The sequence below is a fragment of the Wolffia australiana genome, chromosome 6, assembly GCF_029677425.1.
Source record: "Wolffia australiana isolate 7733 chromosome 6, ASM2967742v1".
NCBI lineage: Eukaryota > Viridiplantae > Streptophyta > Magnoliopsida > Alismatales > Araceae > Wolffia > Wolffia australiana.
This window is the reverse complement of record NC_135840.1, coordinates 14177936-14197910: the sequence shown is the minus strand read 5'-3', so window position 1 is coordinate 14197910 and position 19975 is coordinate 14177936. Positions and strand designations below refer to the sequence as shown.

The following is a 19975-nucleotide window of genomic DNA, read 5'->3' as shown; positions in this document are numbered from 1 at the left end:
CTTGATTTTTTATGGCTTCACCATAAAAAATTACACTCAAAGCAAAGAATATCAGTATTAGATATTGACATTCTTTGCTTGTAAAATTATGTACACTATTATGAATTAATTATTTTATCAAATGTTTAATTTATGGAATGATATAAGATTAACAAAGAATATCTAAAAAATGTACAAGCATAACTTATTGATAACAAAAAATGGTTTCATTTAAATGAAAGAAAACGTCTCCATTTTTCTATGTGGTTGAAGTTTTGTCGTTCATATTGGTTTCAAAAGAACATAAGCTTGTATTGGAAAAAACAATCATGGAGCAGCCACAATGAAGTAACTGACATTAGCATTAATTGGAAAAATTGGAACTAAAGTGACTGGGAGTTGGATAATGCGATTGTTGGATCTTATAAGTAGGATAACACATGTACCAGGCTAATTCATTGGTTATTACATGGTTAAAATATCCCATTAAAGTGATTTTATGAAGACTGTGATGAAGGCCCTATTCATGGAGCATGGGTTAAAATGTGGAGGAACCAGTCTCCACTGCAAAGATCCAGAACATACTCCAGTATCCTTCCAATCGAAGGATTTTGGTATGCTTTCGTTGGTATATTATTCTATCAATTTTCATCACTATCCCATATTTGAAAATTCCTAAAAGACAGGAAATACGAATCTTTGAAAAAAAACTATCCCAGCAACAACTTAAAAAACACAATCCAGAGAAATATGAGCACGAAGTTGTAAATAATGGAGCATCAAGTAATTTTCATGGAAATACACGGAGGAGTTTAGTAGAAAACGTTGAAGTTTTCACAAATACCCATGTTTCTCTTTTGTCATCATATACACCAACAATCAACTGTATGATTGCAATGCTATGCCATGGGCCTGTTGTTTTGATTGGAAAAACTAATTATTTTTTAAATAAAATTTAAATTATAATTCAGAAAAAAAAACTTTCATTCGTCCATGCGATTGTCATAGTACGACTCTCTGTTAATGCAACCAAGAATGGCCAAGTGCCAGGCACAAATTATTATCAAAATATTTAAACCTTAAAACATTTTATGATGATATTTTATTACACTCGAGGAACACTTCTCCAGAGCATTGGCTATTGTCAATTATTGATTGTAATGATGCTGAAGATACTCTTATTTAATTTCATTGCAAGCAAATAGCAGAAATCAATTATTTTTTCTCGAATCTAACGTACAGGAAATCAAATAATTCCATTTTAAATGGCAGAATTTAATCCGAATATTCGTTTCTTATAATAATAGGGGCGTTTAGGAACTTTCACAAACCCACGCCTATTTCCCCGTGAGTCGTAGCTTTATATCTGAAAATCTTAAGAGGGTACGTGGCGAGCAGAGAAGATGCTTCTAGATGCTTCCGAAGCGAGTCGGGGTTTATCTTTTATTACTATTTTCGTAATTATGAGGTAATGTAACGGCCATTTAGGTCATAAAATATGCCAAAAATAAGCTCTCCTCGACCTGAACGCTGTATAAATAAGGTAGCTCACGTTATCTCCATCTCACAAATTTTCACTGCTCTCCTCTTCTCCGATCAGATCCTTCTTTCTGTTTCTTGAATTACTATCAAGCAATGGGTATTGATCTTCATCTCTGCTTTCTGTTGCTTTGTTTGTTCTTCCTGTTCGTATTTTGAGGTACTCATTTGGATTTTCTTTTCCCTTTTTGTGTTCTTTTGACCTCAGCCGGTAAGAAGGTGAAGATCGGTATCAACGGTGAGTTAAACTATCTCATTATCCTTTTAGTTGTTAGGTCTACTGATTTGCTTCGACTTTTATGCTCAGTCCTCCCTGAGTTTTCAGATCTGATTTTTTCTTATGTTTCTATGCGCCGATCTGATTTCTTCCATGTTCGTAGGTTTTGGCCGTATTGGCCGTCTCGTGGCTAGGGTTGCTCTGCAGAGCGATGATGTCGAGCTTGTCGCTGTCAACGACCCTTTCATCACCACGGATTACATGGTAGGCTGTGAAATAACTTGTTATCTTCTACTTTTCGTCTCCTCCGTGGTTGATGTAGAGCCGGTCGAAAGCTTTTCTCTTCGTCTTCAAACCTCTTTCGGAAAGGCGCTAGAAATGACTGGTCGAAGTTTTTCTGGTCGTTTTCAAACCTTTTTTGGAATGAGCTAGAAATGTCTGGTTGAAGTTTTTCTGTTCGTTAGCAAACCTCTTTCGAATAGGCGTTAGAACTCTCAAAATATCATCTTTTGTGCGTGCTGATGTCGCCGAGAAATGACTGGTCGAACGCAACCATTCATTTTTCGCTTCTTTCGTCTCTCATTTTTAATCGAGTAACCGGTGCTGGATCCGAAGGATACGAGTTCTTCACAATTATAATGCGTTTTATCTGTGATTGGTAACAACATGCGCGTAGAATTAAATTGATCTTATTTTGTTTTCGTATTTATTCTCTATATTTATGTGTCATATTTTGTCCATTCTCTTTGCAGACGTACATGTTCAAGTACGATACCGTTCATGGTTCGTGGAAACATCATGAGCTCAAGATTAAGGACTCCAAAACTCTTCTCTTTGGCGAGAAGGCGGTCACTGTCTTCGGCATCAGGTAACTTTCTCCTTTTTCTAGTCCATTCTCATTTTTCTAGTCCTTGTTAACTCAAGAGGCTGGCTTGTTATGTTAACCTTGCTCGTTGTTCTGTTGTTTTATAATGATCGTGAAGAAATCCCGAAGAAATTCCATGGGCCGAGGCTGGGGCTGACTATGTTATCGAGTCGACTGGTGTATTTACCGACAAGGACAAGGCTGCGGCTCACTTGAAGGTAATTTCATTCGATTACACCTAGTGACTTGATGGTATTCTTCCAGGTTTTTCTTCTTATCCGGATGAATATCTACAATGTATTACCTTCTATGACATGACTCTTTGCAGTCTATTGATTGACGCTTACGCATCATCGTGTAGATTTTATCAGCTGTCTCGAGATTATCTTTCCTGGGGACTTGAGTTCAGTGTTTATTTTTCTGACCTTGTAGACTGATCATCTACGTTGAAACACTTGAAGCAGTCGCTTGCATCTTTGTCTGATCCCGTTAATACTTTAATAGGTTACTTCAGTTTTCTAGGTGCCAACTTTCTTTGGGCAGAGAGGTGTTGTTTATCCATCCTTTTTGGTGAAAATTTTCAATGGAAAAGTATAAGTTGTCATTTGAACCCATCTATCAACTCCATGCATATTGTATAAATTAAATTAGTTGTCTTGATAGCCACATTCTTGGATTTTGTGTTCAGGTTTAAGTTTTGCCCCCAATGTGAATTATATACTATGTAATAGATAGAGCCAGCTGTCCTTTGAATCCACTGATTGACTCTATACATATTCTTACGATGAAACTGTTTAAACTATTGTTTGGCTCTATGGATTGACTCGACATGTATATTTATCTACAGGGTGGCGCCAAGAAGGTCATTATCTCTGCTCCCAGCAAAGATGCCCCAATGTTCGTCATCGGCGTCAACGAAAAGGAATACAAGTCTGACATTGACATCGTTTCCAACGCCAGCTGCACGACTAACTGCTTGGCACCTCTTGCAAAGGTATATCATTATAATAAATTCAAATTTTCAATGCCTCGAATTAATTTTTTGTGCTTTCCTTTTGGTAGGTGATTAACGACAGATTCGGTATTCTCGAGGGGTTGATGACCACGGTGCACGCAATCACTGGTGAGTTTAACAAGATAATTTCATTTGATTTTCCAACTTTTATCTTTATTAATGAATTTCTTCTTTTATTAATCATGTATGATGATGTTTAACAGCTACCCAGAAGACGGTGGACGGCCCGTCTGCCAAGGACTGGAGGGGTGGGAGAGCAGCATCGTTTAACATCATTCCCAGCAGCACTGGAGCGGCCAAGGTGAGTTGCCGTCCAACATCATTTCCGTAATTTTTAAGTCTTTTTTAGCATCTAATATTTATTTTTTCGTATATTAAAGGCTGTAGGGAAAGTGCTTCCTCAACTCAATGGAAAGCTCACCGGCATGGCTTTCCGGGTTCCCACTGCTGACGTGTCGGTCGTTGACCTCACCGTCCGCTTGGAGAAACCGGCGACCTATGAGCAGATTAAGGCCGCCATCAAGTAAGTTTATTGTTTAAATTTCCCATTTATTTTTTCACCAAAACAATTTATTTATCACTTATAAAATGGCGCTTGTCCTTCCCCAGGGAGGAATCTGAGGGCAATTTGAAGGGAATCCTCGGGTATGTTGATGAGGATCTGGTCTCTGCCGACTTCATTGGCGACAGCAGGTACAATGATAGATATAATTAGAAATGTATGAATTTTTTTTATTGGTATAAACAATAAAAAATGGAGATTAATTACTTGCGTATGTGTATTTTTTATCCCAGGTCGAGCATTTTTGACGCCAAGGCCGGTATCGCCTTGAACGACACCTTCGTTAAGCTCGTATCCTGGTACGACAACGAGTGGGGTTACAGGTGCGTTTTGTCGTCCTTTGCTGCTCGAAATATTTTTTTATTTCTATGTTTCCTTATATTTTATGTCCATTATGTGATATAGAGATCGTATCTTATCTTTATTTTTTAAAATGTAGTAATACGTAGGTCGTTGATAAATAATTAACGTTTGATGCAGCTCTCGCGTGATTGACTTGGTGCGTCACATGGCGTCCGTTGAGTAGAGATGCCATCGGCTTCTTATTTCAGCCTGCAACCAGCCGAGAAATAAACGTCGCGTGGGATTTTACTATCGTTTTCTTTTTCCCTTTTCTGCACTTAGCCCGCGCTCTATTTTTATTTGACTTGGTTTTTTCCTGAGCCGCAGATTCAATCAATCAGATGGGTCGAGTCTATGCATCTTGATCGGTTGGATCGATCAGGATAAAACAATCTTAATAAATATACATAGTTCTACGATTGATAGTGTATTATTCGGAGGCTACATACCAACTTCGTTCTTCATACCAACACCTCTGAAGACCATACAATAACAAGCAATTTATGGTCTTATTTCAATCAATCTTCTTATTATTAAGAAGATTACTCGATCGAATAGAATTGTGTAAGAATATGCTTCGCCATTATCTTATTAGCGAGTGACCATTATCTTAACACCTTTTCAGTTTCTTTTGATAAGGATTTAATATGACTCTGATTTGCTTCTCCAGCCACTGAAATTTAGTTCAGGATGGTATATTTATCTTCATAGGCTTCTTACATGCCCCTTCAGTGTAATAGGGATTATGGGTAGTGCCATAGACGTCATCTAATTATGAAAAAATTAATGTCAAGAAGGTTATACTTTCTCTGAGATAACAATTTGAACAGAACAATATCAACTAGCTATGATCAATCCACTTAACGAGCGCTTGCGAGTATAAACTGAAAAATGAAATACTTGTTGCCTCTTTCTGGTGTACCTAGATTTCTCCGTTTAACAATAGATGGAATATCTTTAAGACTGAGCATTTACTCTTCTCAGATATATTTATAGAGTTATTATTATCTGATTCAGTAGGTAATAAAAAAAGGGTGAACTGACTTTTGATGAGTTACAACCTTAGAATGCGTAAGGTCCATTTATTTCATAGTCTAAGATTTTTTAAAAGTTTATTTTTTCTGCAGTGACAATTGGTAAAACCTTCCTAACTCAACTTATACACCGATTTATTTGACATTTTGAAGATTTATGGAGTAGGAAAATAAATATTTGTTAAATCTGATGATTCTGTGAGACCCTGGAAATCACACACGATTGACATATTATCATTTTACAACATATAATAATTTACTGCTACATATAGGTCCCTACACACGATTCTTTTCATACATTCATATCTAGGTAATGTATCCCTTACCTACCTGCTATATTTCCGATATATATATATAAGATATTATTATTGTCAACTTCTCATCTCACCATATTTCTTACTTTATCTATATTCCCATCCCAAAATCACCATTTAAAAAGTTATTATTTCCTAATCATCACCCATGTGGAGAGGACCCTTGCATGACCTTGAATTAAGAGGAAAATGTCAAATATAGAATTATTCATTTTCTCAATTATCAATGAATTATTAATCTCCAATTTGACATCATTACACACTCCTATCTTATCGATGAGGAACATAAATAATCATAAGGATTGAATAAATTAAAGAAATTATTGCATACAAACATAAATTAATGTTTAGTACTTTGATCACAAAGTTGTAAGAACCACATATGAATACCCATATAAATATATAAAAAACATGATTCAGTAACTATATTCAGACTAAGGCTTTGTCCATTTTAGTGAAAATGCCACCTAAACTCTTTGAAGAATGTCCAAACTTCAATATGTTCATTAAACTGATAGTCAATGGGTTTCACATATATTCAAGTTGATTCATGTCATGCTTATTTAGGCGATCCATTGATCTGAGACGCCAAGGACATCTCGTGGATGGACAACTATGTCTTGACTATGGCTCATGAGCCACTAATCATGGGATTCATATAAGTAATAGCTGAAATATAATTAGAAGTACACAGTTGATTGAGTGGTTGATAACTGATGGAGGACCATCCAGTCGATCACGCCCCGATCCGTCGCCAGCCACGTCGTGAAGCCCGAGCGTACGTGAAGAATCTACAATTTCACTACCAAGCTTGAGAACCGACATCGTCTTATCGCTTTGCGTCGTGTATCTTTATGTTCCTTCTTTTTTTCGTCGTCTTTGGATTATCAGGAGGCCCTCCTGCATGAGTACCGGCCTCCCCTCGTGCGTGTTTTATTTTAATTATGTTTAAGTGTCATCTTTAGGGGGAGGAAATCCATGTTGGGCTTCTTCTCCCCCTCAAGATCCCTCTTAAGGGGAAAGTCCAATAGGCTTTCTCCTTATAAGGGGGTCCACTTTAGCCTCCACAACTGCCACTTCCCCTCTATAAAGAATAGGGAAGAGTGGACGTGGAGGCCAAGCCTAAGTCATTTTGTTCAGAAAACCAGATCTCGTTTTGTCCTTTTTTTTATGATTGGTAGTTATTTTCTTGTTCATCGTGATTGCACTCTGAAGAAGAAGAAGAAGTCCTCGAAGAAGAAAAGGAAGCAGATATCATAGAAGAAGAAGTTGTTATTCAAAAGGAAGAAGAAGGGTGCTTGAACAAATGACGGATTCGTCATCCTCGCCGGTCGATCTCGCCCTCCTTTGACAACCACTCTTCTTTCCCCGAATTGATCGTCAACATTGTCGGAAACATTGTCTGATGAGTTGCCTCTCCACCGCAATATTTTCTACATTTTGGGTAACTCAGAGGATATAACATCATCGCCCAGAATACGTTGGTAAAATCGTCCTCATTGTTCGTCCTTCGACTCACAGAATCGAATTTCTCTCATCCACGATTCTGTGCCTTCCGAGGGTGATTAATGGCTTCTTTGGGCGTCTTCTCCGGTAAAGATTATCAGTGGAAGCAGAGCATTGAATCGTTGGATCAGATTTTACATCACCATTGACCTTGTTTCTCATCACCTTCTCCATTTCGACCATGCCTCCACCGTAGAAAGTTTGTGCGTGATTTTTTTTTGGGGCGGACATCACACCGCTTGGATTATTAGCTCCATCTCCCAGAAGAACGTCATCGCCAAATGCATTTGTGAAGTTTTTCCTCGGAACTCTGGACCTCTGAATATAGATTCAACGGTCTCACCGCTCGAAATCATCTCAATCGCTATTCATCTCAGCATATGGATCCTCTAAGGCAGTGCTTACGGTAGTCGACGACGTCCTTATGGATTTCGCTCGTGCCGACGGAAGTTTCCACGGTCATCCTACTTCATAATTCCCCATCGCCAGTCAGCATACGCGGGTCCATGGTCTTCACTGCCATCTAAAGATCCGCCGATACCCTTGACATTCAGTTCTACGAGATCCTTTGATGGTTGTCAACGCCCCTTCCATTGTCTTTGAAGAACTCCTGCATTGCCTCAACGTGCTTGGCTCTACGTCAACATCAACTCTCTACTTCCAGTGCATTGGGATAAAGGTATCCATTCAATCTCCCCTTTTATTTTACAATGTTAATTGCTTCTTTCAGGGCCGGTTACAACTGTTCCTCTGCCTAGAGAGAATTGAATGTATATTTAGGTTACCCACCGAACACTGTGTTAGTTAATTTCTTATTGACGGTTTCCGGATTAGTGTCGTTTTTTTGAAGGTGTGGACACTCACGGACAAAGAGTGTTCCCCATCACGTTGGTTCCTTCGATCTGGTCGCCTGGATCATTGGGAGCTTGATGGTGACTAACCCGTTTTGTGTCTCTAATTGTTCTGCGTCTCAAATCAACAATGGTCTTCGTATTTCTTGTTAATATTTACTCAAATCATACACATTAAGACTCGTCATCTCATCGCATTTAGAATATACCTTCCGAAGTTAACACGAAGCGTCAACTCTGACCATCGTGTTACATCAATAATACACAAGTTATTGATTTATTTTTATAAAATTTACATATTTTTATGCATTAAAATAATTATATACATGTTATCAAGTTTAATATGATTAAACCTAATGTTAGATTGCTATTATGATTTTGTGTCTTTAATCAAAATTTAAAGGAATTTTCCTTATCCTTAAAGAACTTAATTTTATGATTCAAATTTTTTTTTTCTAATTTTTTGAACTTATATTCAAAGAGATATGAAATATTTAAGTCAAAACATACATTTATTATATTTTGATGACTCAGTATTTATTTTATAATAATGTCTTAATCTATTTTTTGGTTTTAATATGCACCCGTCATGTGTCGCCTTTCGATTTGTCAAATGGCAACTAGTCACACACTTCTGCAATGATTATCATAGCACAATGCGCCAATCACTAGCTGGCACGCTGACACAATTTTCTGCTAGAGTCGGCCAGGATCAATGAAAAAAGAGGTGATTTAAATTACAATAACTGTGATACAAGAATGGAGAGAGAAAAGAATAAAAAAAGAGGAGAAAGGATTGAACCATTGCAGCACTATATGTGGGCGCACACGTGTACCCCTGCAATTGATTAAAAAGAAAAAAGGCGCTGACACATCATGCGGAAACATGTGCCATGTCAGGTAATTATAAGGAATATTATTCCCTTTTTTTACATGAATGACACGCGTCAGTGTGGCATTAAGAGAAAAGGGAATATTTTGAGGTGGCGGGCGGTCACAGCTATCATGTCACAATATTCGTAACGAGACTTAGAGCAAGAGTTGTCCTTTTCTTCTCCAGGTACACGTGGCAATTTTGAGGCACATGATCAAAGAAGATGAGGCGATGATGCAATTATGATGATTGGATGTTTTAACTGAAAATAGAAAAAGAGGAAGCATCAGCTCCAGTGACAAGGAGAGAGAATAAAATGAATAACTATGATTGCTCCATATTCAAAATGCGATATTTGATGATCCACAGGTCTGATTGAGCTGAAAATTTCAGGGTTGCTTTGTTCCCCCCTCCTATTTCCATACATACCCTTTGATCTATAAATAGAGGCATGGTTGGTTGGAAGATAGTTAGTTTTTGAGATCCATCAAGTGTGTTCTTGGTGCCTTGGGTGTGTAGGAAGAAGCAACAGAGAAGAGGGGAAGCTTACCTGCACTCACAAAACATTGTGATCGTGTCAGAACATAAGGATCTACAGAAAGCATCTTCCGATTACAATGCTCTTTCTCGACAATGTTGGTAGTGTAATTTGATTTTACAATCACATATCACTGTCACACTGCCTCCATATATCTTCAAAATCATTTATAACCATCATTGCACCCTTAAATTATTTGCTAATTATCATATTTGACTTGTTCTCCACCCTACTCTTGTCACGCCACACATCATTATTATTTCATTCTCTCATTCACGTGGTCATCTCTAACTTGAATTATCAATGTATAAAATATTCCTGTTGAAAGTCATGAAATGAAGCTTTATATGAATAGTACTTAAAGAGTTGTTATAGTAAGTGTATGAAGAGAAGATATTGTTCAGAAATATACTATTCTTGTTAGATCTTTGTGGTTATTCAGGTTAAGGCTTTGGGGGCCATAAGAAGAAGGTTTTGGGTGCCAAGTTGAAGTATGTCAAGTGATGTCATTCCGTGGAAGACTTTAGGGGTTGAGGATGACAGATCTTCATCAACTTTTTTTAGTTTTCTGTATCCTTGTTCAGCCCTACTTCCTAGTGATTAGGGCACATCATCAACTCGGGACAAATAGCCCCAAAACAACTTCAAGGATTAGCCTAAGCTGTCTAAAAAATAATTGTGTCTCCCATTTTCTTTACCTCATTTCATACTAGAAAAATCCTAGGTTAATTAAAAAATAAAAAATAGTATAGCTAGAGAACCTAATTCACCCCCCAGGTTATTCCTTATCCACTTCAACTAACAAGTGGTATCAGCACTTACCTGGACTTATAATTGTAACTCATCTAGTGGAGTAGATCACATGGCTAGGGATCAATGACTTTAGACCTCCTTCGTTTGATGGAACAAACTTCTCTTATTGAAATAATAGGATGAGAATGTTTCTTATGGGGATTAGTGTCACACTATGGAAAATAGTGAGTGATGGATTAGGAGAAGACCTTGATAAGATCGATGAGAAGGGAGTTATCACTTAACTCTAGGGCCATGATCATTATCTTATGTTGCATAGACCCATCTGAACATGAGAAGATCTCATCTCTTAGCACGACTAAGTAGATGGGGGATAAATTATGTATTATTCATGAAGGTACGTTAAGGGTAAAACAAACTAGTTTGTCTTTTTTAATAACTGATTTTCAGTGATGCTGGATGTCGTCGATGACGTTGTCTGATAGCTAATAACTTACGGAGATGTAACTACGTGATGACTCAAACCCTAGGTGGATGTACGTGTAGGCCCTGACTCGTGAGGATTCGCCGAGCGCCGAGCTCCTAGTGGACGACCTGTGATGGCGACGATGGCCTTCGACTCTCGTCGTAGTGACGACTGTGACTACAATGTCAAACTGAATAATTCCATTGGCGCTCGCACATAACCGACGGGCTCGACCCCTATCACAAAATTCACTCGTGATGTAGTTTTCTTGATATAATCTTTCACCTATACTGACCCGAGCATGGTGGAGTGCAGCCAAAAATATAATGAAATATGTAATATAACTGATGGGCAATCGGTAGTGTCATTCGTTGTCGACGTCTTTATCGTTGTGGGGGAGATGCACGCAGGTTGGGTGGAGGCATGTTGGAGGCGGCACAACGTTGCTTGGCTGACTGCGTGACACGTCGCAGGAGCGAAATGCTGGAGGGATTTGACAGGATAGGAGATGTTTGGTGGTGTTATGAATCGGTCGAGCCTCAGGACTGTACGGGTTCGTCCTTAAAGGTGCGTCGTCATGAGTAGCATAAGATCGCTGTTGAGGCCAGCAACTCGTTGGTGGAGGATTTTTAAACAACAGTGATAGCACGCCTGCGCGTGGTGTAAACAGAAGCTTGGGGTTCTAGCAGCAGTAGGGCGCCGATGTGTACTTGCAAAGTGCGACTCGGGCTGGTGCGGATGGTGGTAGCGTCTCCAAAGACTAGTCGTGACGACGTACAGATCTACCGAATCGGCGCTCAGACGTGTCGTCCGTCCAACATGTTATTGGAGCAACGCACAAGGCAGGGAGGGTGAGCGTTTCTGCCGACCGCATAATGCTTGGACCGAGGGATGCCCGACGACGCACACAGGCCGAAAGTCATGCGAGCAATGTTGACACAGTCTTGTGTTTGTGTGCTAGCCGATCAAGATACAAGTGTTGCTATGCTGTGGGTCCACAATTGTTCAATGGAGCAGTGAACGACTTTGGATCGTGCCACTACGCGATGAGATGCAAGGGCGGGGCAATAACTCAGCGCTTTGACAACATGGCAGGTCTAGTGAGATCACTCAGGACGAGGGCGCGGTTGACTGGCAACTTGACCATCGTACAAACATCGCAACGTTGTCATCAATAGGCTGATGTGAAGATGATGGCGACCACGGCAATACACCAGTATTGGATGTGCCTCCACCTCCACATGAGACGTCCCACGTCATGACACATTGCCAACACCAACTTCAGAACCGTCCTTTGACGTGACACGTCGTCACGTCACCAACATTGATTAATATTAGTTTTTTTAAAAATTATCGGTTATCTTAGTTTCTATTTCCTCCAAGGCCTATACATAGGCCAATGTTGTAACAAAGACGCGGTGAATTTCTTTTGGAAGTAAAGTTTCTTCTTCTAAAAGGAAGTTGCCCTAGCCATCTCCCGTTTGAGCCACTGCCGCTACCTCTTTCCGCCGCCGCCACCATCAAGAGAAGGCCACCTGTCCTCCTACGCCTGCGCGCACTGCCGACTGCCCATGCTTGCTGCGTGCACGTCCACCCGCGTCGGCCGCACACACAGCCGCCAGCCCACATTGACTGCACGCACAACCATTCATCCATGCGGTCAGCCACCCACATAGCCGTCGTGTGCAGCTGCCCGCTGACGCAGCAGTCACGCGCAACCGCCCGCCCACGCAACCCCTGCATTCAACATCGAGGGCTTCAGATCCTATGTCCCGCAACAGCACACCTCGTTTACCGTTTACGTTTTGGGGCGCTACCCCGAATCCCGCAAGGGGGCGATCCCCCCTTGACCCCCCCCCCCCCGCCAACTGACCACAAAGTTGGATCCGTGACACCCAGTCCAAGCGCACGTCACTCGCCCACACCAACGATGCGTCGAGAATTACGCTCAACGCCACAACGCATTGCTCTAGTACCGAGGTGAATTCTATCCTCTTTGGTGTCAATGGTCTTCTTGCAGTGTTCCTCGATTGTTTTTCCACCGTCGTCGGAGTAGCTGATTTGGCTTTTGAATCTTCTTGCGATTAGTTGAGTAGGCCTTTGAATCTTCTCGTGATCGACCGCCCGATTTATTGAAATTGTCGCTTGTTTTAACAACGGTGGTTGAAAGACAGTAATCCCGCCCTCGATCGAGGAAAGGGGCTGCACCATCAGTATTTACATCGTATTTAATCTCCGAATTTGATTGTGTGGTGTGTGGTCGGATTTATCCTACCCCAGTTAAGTTAGCCTACCCTACCCGGTCAGCCCTATCATCTTGCATCTCCTATCATCTTGCATCAGAAGATTCATAGGTTGGAGAATTGCAAACAAGTCAGTCGTGTAGGCGCGATCCTTTAACGAGGCCGCTTTCTATTAATAGATTAGTCAGCGAGCAACCGGCACAAGCAAACTGAGCGGCCCCAACGTAGGTGTCAGAACGGGGCTGAAGTGGTTTCCACGCGCGCCAAGTCCAGGCACATAACAGGATGCGGTCGGGACTTATGGCGATGCAGTAGATACCTTGGCTTCCTCCACCTCTATCTCTTTTCCTCTCCTTCTTCTTCTTCCCTTTCCTCTCTTCTCCTTCTTCTTCCTAAGAGAGATAAGACTAAAGAAACTTCCAAAAACTGAAAATATAGATCTCTAACTGTCTTGGCACCCATCATGGCTTATATAGGGCCATGATGGGCCCTTACAAAGGGTCCATTATGGGGCCCTTATGATTTGGGTCCCCATTTTAAAACAAAAATAAAAATACATGTTTTTTTTGGAAACCATGACACCTGAAATGGACATAAAATGACTCAAAAATGACACGATATACGACAGGACAGATACAGACATGATGATAACAAACACGGTAAAATGATGAATCGAACGAGCACGAACCAACGAAGATCAAAACACGAAGACGTGATTTAACCAGTGTACTTGAACCCAGGTGTCTTCACTAACGCCTTGACGTGCCGGCCAGGCTGGACGCGGACCAGCGGGGCTGTTGATGACGACGATGGTGGCTCCGAAGATGACTCTGGTGGATCGGGTTGGCGCGCTCCATCATTGAGCCTTTTAGGATGAAGGTAGGCGAGACGATTAAGGAGATGATGGGACACCTAGATAAGCCCCTAAACTCTATGAGGTCATTGGGTAAGAAATTTTGATATTAACATAAAAATATTGAGTTTTCTTTCAGATGAATGGATCATGAAGGCGACAACAATTGAAGAAGCAAAGGACATGGATGAAGTGCCTGGTGACGAGCTAGTTGGTTCACTCATCACGCGTGAGATGAAAAAACAGAGAAAGAAATAATTAAAGGCATGTGACCAAGCTACTCCAAGCAAGACAAAGGAGGAGAAGACGAAGGACAGCTTTAAAGAGCGATGAGCACTCCAGAAAGAGAGTTTTGATGGTGAGAATATCAATGAAGCCTTGAATAAGAGTTACTTAATAAGAAGTGATGGGGGACCATCCAGCTGACGCCGGGACGGGACGAGTCCAACCACACCGGGCTGCTCGCTCCGATGCTCGCCATCCGAGGTTTAAATACTCCGCGTAAGCACTTTCCATTTTCGTATTCTATTTTGTCTGTTTGTAATTTTCGTTCTTGGATCTTACGGACCAGGCCGGTGTTTTGGGCCTCGTCCATGTTATGTTTTCCTTTCGCTTGTAACTGTTGAATTGAGGCCGAACCACGTCTCGCGACGGTTCATCCTCTACACGACATCACTTGGCACCTATCCTCACTATATAAGGGGATATCATGCCCAAGTGAAGGGAGACATTGTTGAAATTGAAAGTTGTCTCTTAGTTCTATCTTAGTGTTTAGAGAGGTAGTGATAGATAGGAATAGAGAGTAGAGGGGTCGTGTCTGTCCTCGCCCCACGTCAAGACTACTCCGTGGGTTTTCGCCGCATGACATCACGTCGAGACCACTCCGGATCGTTCCCATCGTCCTCGTCGAGACTACTCCAAGGTCGAGCTTAAAGAATCCAAGACTCAGCGTCGGCTTCATCTCTTCCTCGTCGAGACTACTCCAAGGGTGTGTGTCGTCGTTCGCCTCCTTCAACCATCCCCACGTGCGCCCTCCATCATATCACAAGAATTCAAGATTCCTCTGCCCCCACGAAGAGTTCTTGGAGCAGTTGCAATCAAGAATTCCTAGTTCGTGAATCGCCGCCGCTCACCCAGACTGCCACCGCATGCAGGCCCTGCCCGCGCGCTCTGCTCCGCCACCGCGCGCAGGCTCCAATCCACGCGCCCGATGCTGCCACCGCCGGACCTGTCCCCTGCTGTGCGCAGGCACCCCGCCCGTGCATCCAATCCCGCCGCTGCGCGCAGGCCCCAGTGATAAGCTCAACTTTGGAGTGTTTTTACTGGTTATTTATCAGTTGGTTGTGTGAGGATTGAGCTTATGCAACACAATTTATAACCTCACAGCCTTAAGGCGAGTAAGGGTCGATCCGCAGGGAGCACGGAAAACAATATTAGCTCTTTTCAGTTTTCTTTAAATTATCAGTTCTGAACATTCAATTTTAACAGTCAAAGAAATAATCTTCAGTAAAGTTCTTTTTCACTTAGAAAAGATGTGTGGAATAATCCTCTTAGGAATAGCAAATTACTACTCAGGGTTAAACCTCAAGATTGAGCACTTATTTTAAGAAACGCCTTTATCCACAGACCTATTCCTGTGGATTTGGCAAGATATCAAACACCTGGTAGGCGCACCTATGGTCACCTCTGCCCGCAGCTTGGCAGCCTGCAGAGGTGATTGCCGGTGTGCCTGCAGGTTGCGCGAGTGCGCCTGAAGTGCTTGCTGCGCGCAGGCTTTGCTTGCGCACTGCACCTTGCGGTGAGCGGCCAAGACTTGCGCGCAGCGCTTGCGGCGCGAGGCAGCCTGCGTGCGGCTGACTCTTGTGCGCAGGCGGCTGCCTCTTGTGCGCAGGTGGCTGCCTGCACGCCGGAATGCTTCCTATGCGCAGGCAGCTTCCTGTGCGCAGGCAGCTTCTTGTGCGCAGGACCGGCTAGCGCGCGGGCGGTTCCTTGTGCGCGGGCGGTTGCCTGTCCTGCTGGTGGTCAAGGTCGTGGGCAACCTTTACTGCCTGCAACAATGGCTGAACTCTGTGCAGGTGTGCTCACCCCTGTCGTGCACAACTTAGATGGTTTGAAATTTTGATTGTGAACAGATTATAGAGGGAATTGGGGAATTGAAAGGTGGACGAACAGAACAAACGATTCGAACGACTGCAAACTCAAAAAAATCAAACGTGGACAGAGGAACAACAGAGGTTGGAAAATGCTGAAGACACAGATTGTGATCTCCAGCCCAACTCTGATTGTCTTAGAAGGGAGAAGAGGAAGAACACTGAAACCAAAACAATCACACCTCCTTGGGTCACGCCCTTCCGGCAAGGAGATGATCTTCTTGGCCTGGTTATGCCTCAGTTTGCCTCTCTCCCAGCTCCAATGCTCAGCAGCTCTTGGAGGGTCTGCAGAAATCCTTCCTCTCCAAGCCCTAGCTTCCTTGAGAGAAATTCTGGACAACCTCAAAATGAACTCTCAAGAGAGTATTTATAGGTTTCTCTTAACACATGCCTCGGGGGCATTTTCGGAATTTTCTTCTTCTTGAATTTTCGCCAACTCCTCTTGATTCTTGTCGTCCTCCTTTGGTTGTCTTAACCTGTTTCTGAACTTACTAACCCAAAAAATGTCAAATATAATCCACTTGATTCGAAGAATCAAGTGGGGTTAGTAATTTTATAAAATAATGCATATGCATGACAACTCACATGAATTAACTAAATATTCTTGGTGCTTTGATACTTAAAAGTCTAAATATTTGATGACTTATTGAGAGTCATCACCCAACTTGCGCGGCCAACTCCACCGCCCGCCTTGCTCGCGCGCCAAGCCAGCGTCTGCTCGCGCCGCCGCTCGCGTCTGCGTGCGGCCGTCGTCCGCCCGCCATCGCCCATCCTGCTCGCTGCAGCGCACGTGGGCCCCGCCCACACACCTTGCTCCATCGCCCAGCGCAGGCATCCCGCCCGCGCACCCCGCTCTGCCGTCGCGCACAGGCCCCGCCCGCGTGCCCGGTTCCTCCAACGCCCGCCCTACCCGCTGCCGCGCACAGGCCCCTGCCCGTGCGCCTTGCCTGTCGCCGCGCGCAGGCACCCAGCACGCGCGCCTGACTCCACTGCCGCCTGCCCCATCCGCTGCCACGCACATTCGGGTCCAATCCGGATCATCATCTTCCTCACGCCGATCGCCACCACCAAATCTCCTTCGTCGGTCTGCCCTCTGATGAACTACTTGGCCGTGGACTATCGTCAACAAGGTACTTACTCGACTCCCCTCCCTTAATTTCCAGTATTATTACATCTTGCAGTGCCGTCTCCCGCTATCACTTCTTCTGCCTTGGATTACAATGAAATTTACTATAGGATAACCACCGTGTCGAGAGATAGGATTTCTTTGTGGATGATGATTACTCGTTGATCCTTAGACGTGGAACAACCCAGGGCCGTCACATGCCCCTTACCCGTAGACATCTTAGTTGGTCTAAAAAGGGTCATTGGGAGTCTAATCCGATCAATATCTCCTTAGAGGATGTCATTGATCGTCAATCCTCATTCGTAGTCGTCCATATTGCTCATCGGGGTTTTAAATCGACATTCATTTCATATAACTAGCTTACGAACTCCACTCATTATCTTTACTATGACGTAATACGAGCTGTCCGATCTCGGCACACCCCTTGTATTACATCAAGAAGTCAAGATCCAAAAGCCCCTTTATTGAATGAATACTTCTAGAGGCTAGAGACATGAAAAGTTCCATAAAAGTGTCACGGGGATAAATTTGATTAGTTTTAAAGATCAATGATATTTTTTTTAACTTCCACATCATGGAAAAATGTTTCCTACCCTCACTTTACGGCCTAGTATCCATAAGTTTAAGACCTTGCATGAAATCATTCATTATCATATTGGTGTCTGGTCTTAGACTATGTGCGATTGTGTCATAGTTCAACTAACAAACTGACGTAGGACAGCTACGAAATGGACGACTAAGGAATGGACGACTGGGTTGACGGGACAGACTACGGGTAGATGGATGACTAGGGATGGATCGGGTACTGGAGGGATAAAACAGCCATAGAAATCACACGGTCGAATTTGGACTTTAAAACCGATGAAAATCTGGTGGTGCAGCTCCGACCCTTATCTAGGGCGGGAGTACTGTCTTCCCCCACCGCGACGATGCCTAAGCACTGAAATCAATATCCGAATTTGCGTCGCGAAGAAACACTCGAGAAAGAGAGAGAAGTGGAAATCCAAACCAAGTCTAATTCTGACAACGGTGGAAACTTCTCGATAAAACACTGAGCGGGGAACACTTTGACACCAAAGAGTTCAGGCGTACCTCGGCACTGTGGTGCGTGAAGAGGATGCGGGAAATTCTGATCGTGACGAGGCTGGGCGAGTCCGGGCGTTGAGAGGCCCACTGGACGACAAGATCTGGACGTTCCGGGCATTAAACGGCCCTGGCAATGAGTAGTTGTCGTTGTCGCAGAGTCAGGCGTAGGCGAATACTCGCGCGCGCTGCTCCAAGCGCTCTGTGCGCTCCGCGCACACGGAGCGCACGTAGCGCGCACGGCTCGAGGCGTCGGACGGCGTCCGCACTGGGGCAACCTGAGCGCGGCCTTGGGGAGCCCTGTTTGGGTGGCCTGGGCTGCTCATGGGCGGCCCTGGCAGGGGCTGCCTGGGCGGCTTTGGGCGGCCCTGGGCGTGGCCTGGGCGGCCGGATAGGGGCAGCCTGAGCGCGGCCTTGGGCGGCCCTGTTTGGGCGGCCTTGGGCTGTTCGTGGGCGGCCCTGGCTGGGGTGCCCTGGGCGGCCTGGGCGGCCTTGGGTGGCCCTAGCAGGGGCGACCCTGGGGCTGGGCCGGGGTGGCCTGACTGGGGCGGCCTGGGCGGCCCTAGCAAGGGCGGCCTTGGGCGTGACCTGGGTGGCCGGGCTGGGGCGACCTGGGTGACCTTGGGGCGGCCCTGGCTGGGGCAGCCTAGGCGGTCCTGGGCGGCCCTGACTGGGGCAGCCTGGGCGGCCTTGGGGTGTCAGGTCTGATAGAAAGAGAGGGAGGGGGAGAGAGAGAGATGGAAACGAGGAAGAGGTGGCCGGCGATGAACACTACAGCGGCGATGGCGGCGGCGGCAACGACGGCTAGGGTTTGAGGGTAGAGGGAGGCTGGGCAGTCCTCCAAGAAGAGTTTAACTGAAAACTCAATTCTTGAAATATGACTGCCTAATGTTTCTTGAAAATAATGGCCTATATATAGGCCTTGGAGGAAAGAGAAAATGACGAGAAATTAGAGACGAGAAATTAAAGACGTGCGCCGTGTTACGCCAAAGGGCAGTTGTAGATCTGCCTCTGGCGTCGTGTCATGACGCGCGTAGGGACGTGCGTGGGTGGAGACGTGCTTGTCGACGGTTGCGGCGTGTTGACTTTGGTGTTGACTTCGGTTGACCGTGGCGGGTTGACTTTGGTTGACTTTGCCGTTGGGTCCATAGCAGGCATGTTGACTCCGGTTGACCGTGCCGTTGGGTCCATAGCAGGCGTGTTGACTCCGGTTGACCGTGGTGACGCGTTCGACGGTGATGTGTTGGCGTCCTCGCCATCACAAACAAATTGTAGGTCACAGTCACGAAGAGATTTGAAGTATGATGGACCAGACACCAAATATTAGTAAGTGATTTAACAATACTGATATGGTAGTCAATACATATATCACCATTAGAAAAATTTATCATTCTACTTATAACTGAATTATTGCCATATTTATCTAATACACTTTTATATAATTGACATTTTTGAAACAGAGTTCAAGATTTTAAGTATATTTATTTGAAGAAACTATTGATAAAATGACCAATTTGCTTTGATGAATAAAATACACAATTTGAATTAAGTATGCATTTGTGATTTCAGTAAAATTCCTAAGTATCTGTTTTTGAGGTTTGTCTCTCAGCTCTTACCATGGGGGAGAATTTCAAGTATTTAGATGTTACATTTTACAGATATACT

The 19975-nt window shown here is 43.7% G+C and overlaps 1 protein-coding gene across 1 annotated transcript; it reads left to right on the top strand.

The window, feature by feature from the left end:
• The first annotated feature begins 1484 nt into the window (after positions 1-1484).
• LOC144704724 (glyceraldehyde-3-phosphate dehydrogenase 2, cytosolic) lies at positions 1485-4839 on the top strand. The gene is made up of 12 exons (XM_078577246.1): positions 1485-1618; positions 1727-1756; positions 1899-1999; positions 2488-2603; positions 2719-2818; positions 3448-3594; positions 3663-3723; positions 3819-3916; positions 3996-4138; positions 4225-4308; positions 4411-4500; positions 4658-4839. Exons 1-12 carry the CDS (start codon positions 1615-1617, stop codon positions 4701-4703), a joined length of 1020 nt encoding a protein of 339 aa, XP_078433372.1. The 5' UTR covers positions 1485-1614; the 3' UTR covers positions 4704-4839.
• Positions 4840-19975: the final 15136 nt, after the last annotated feature.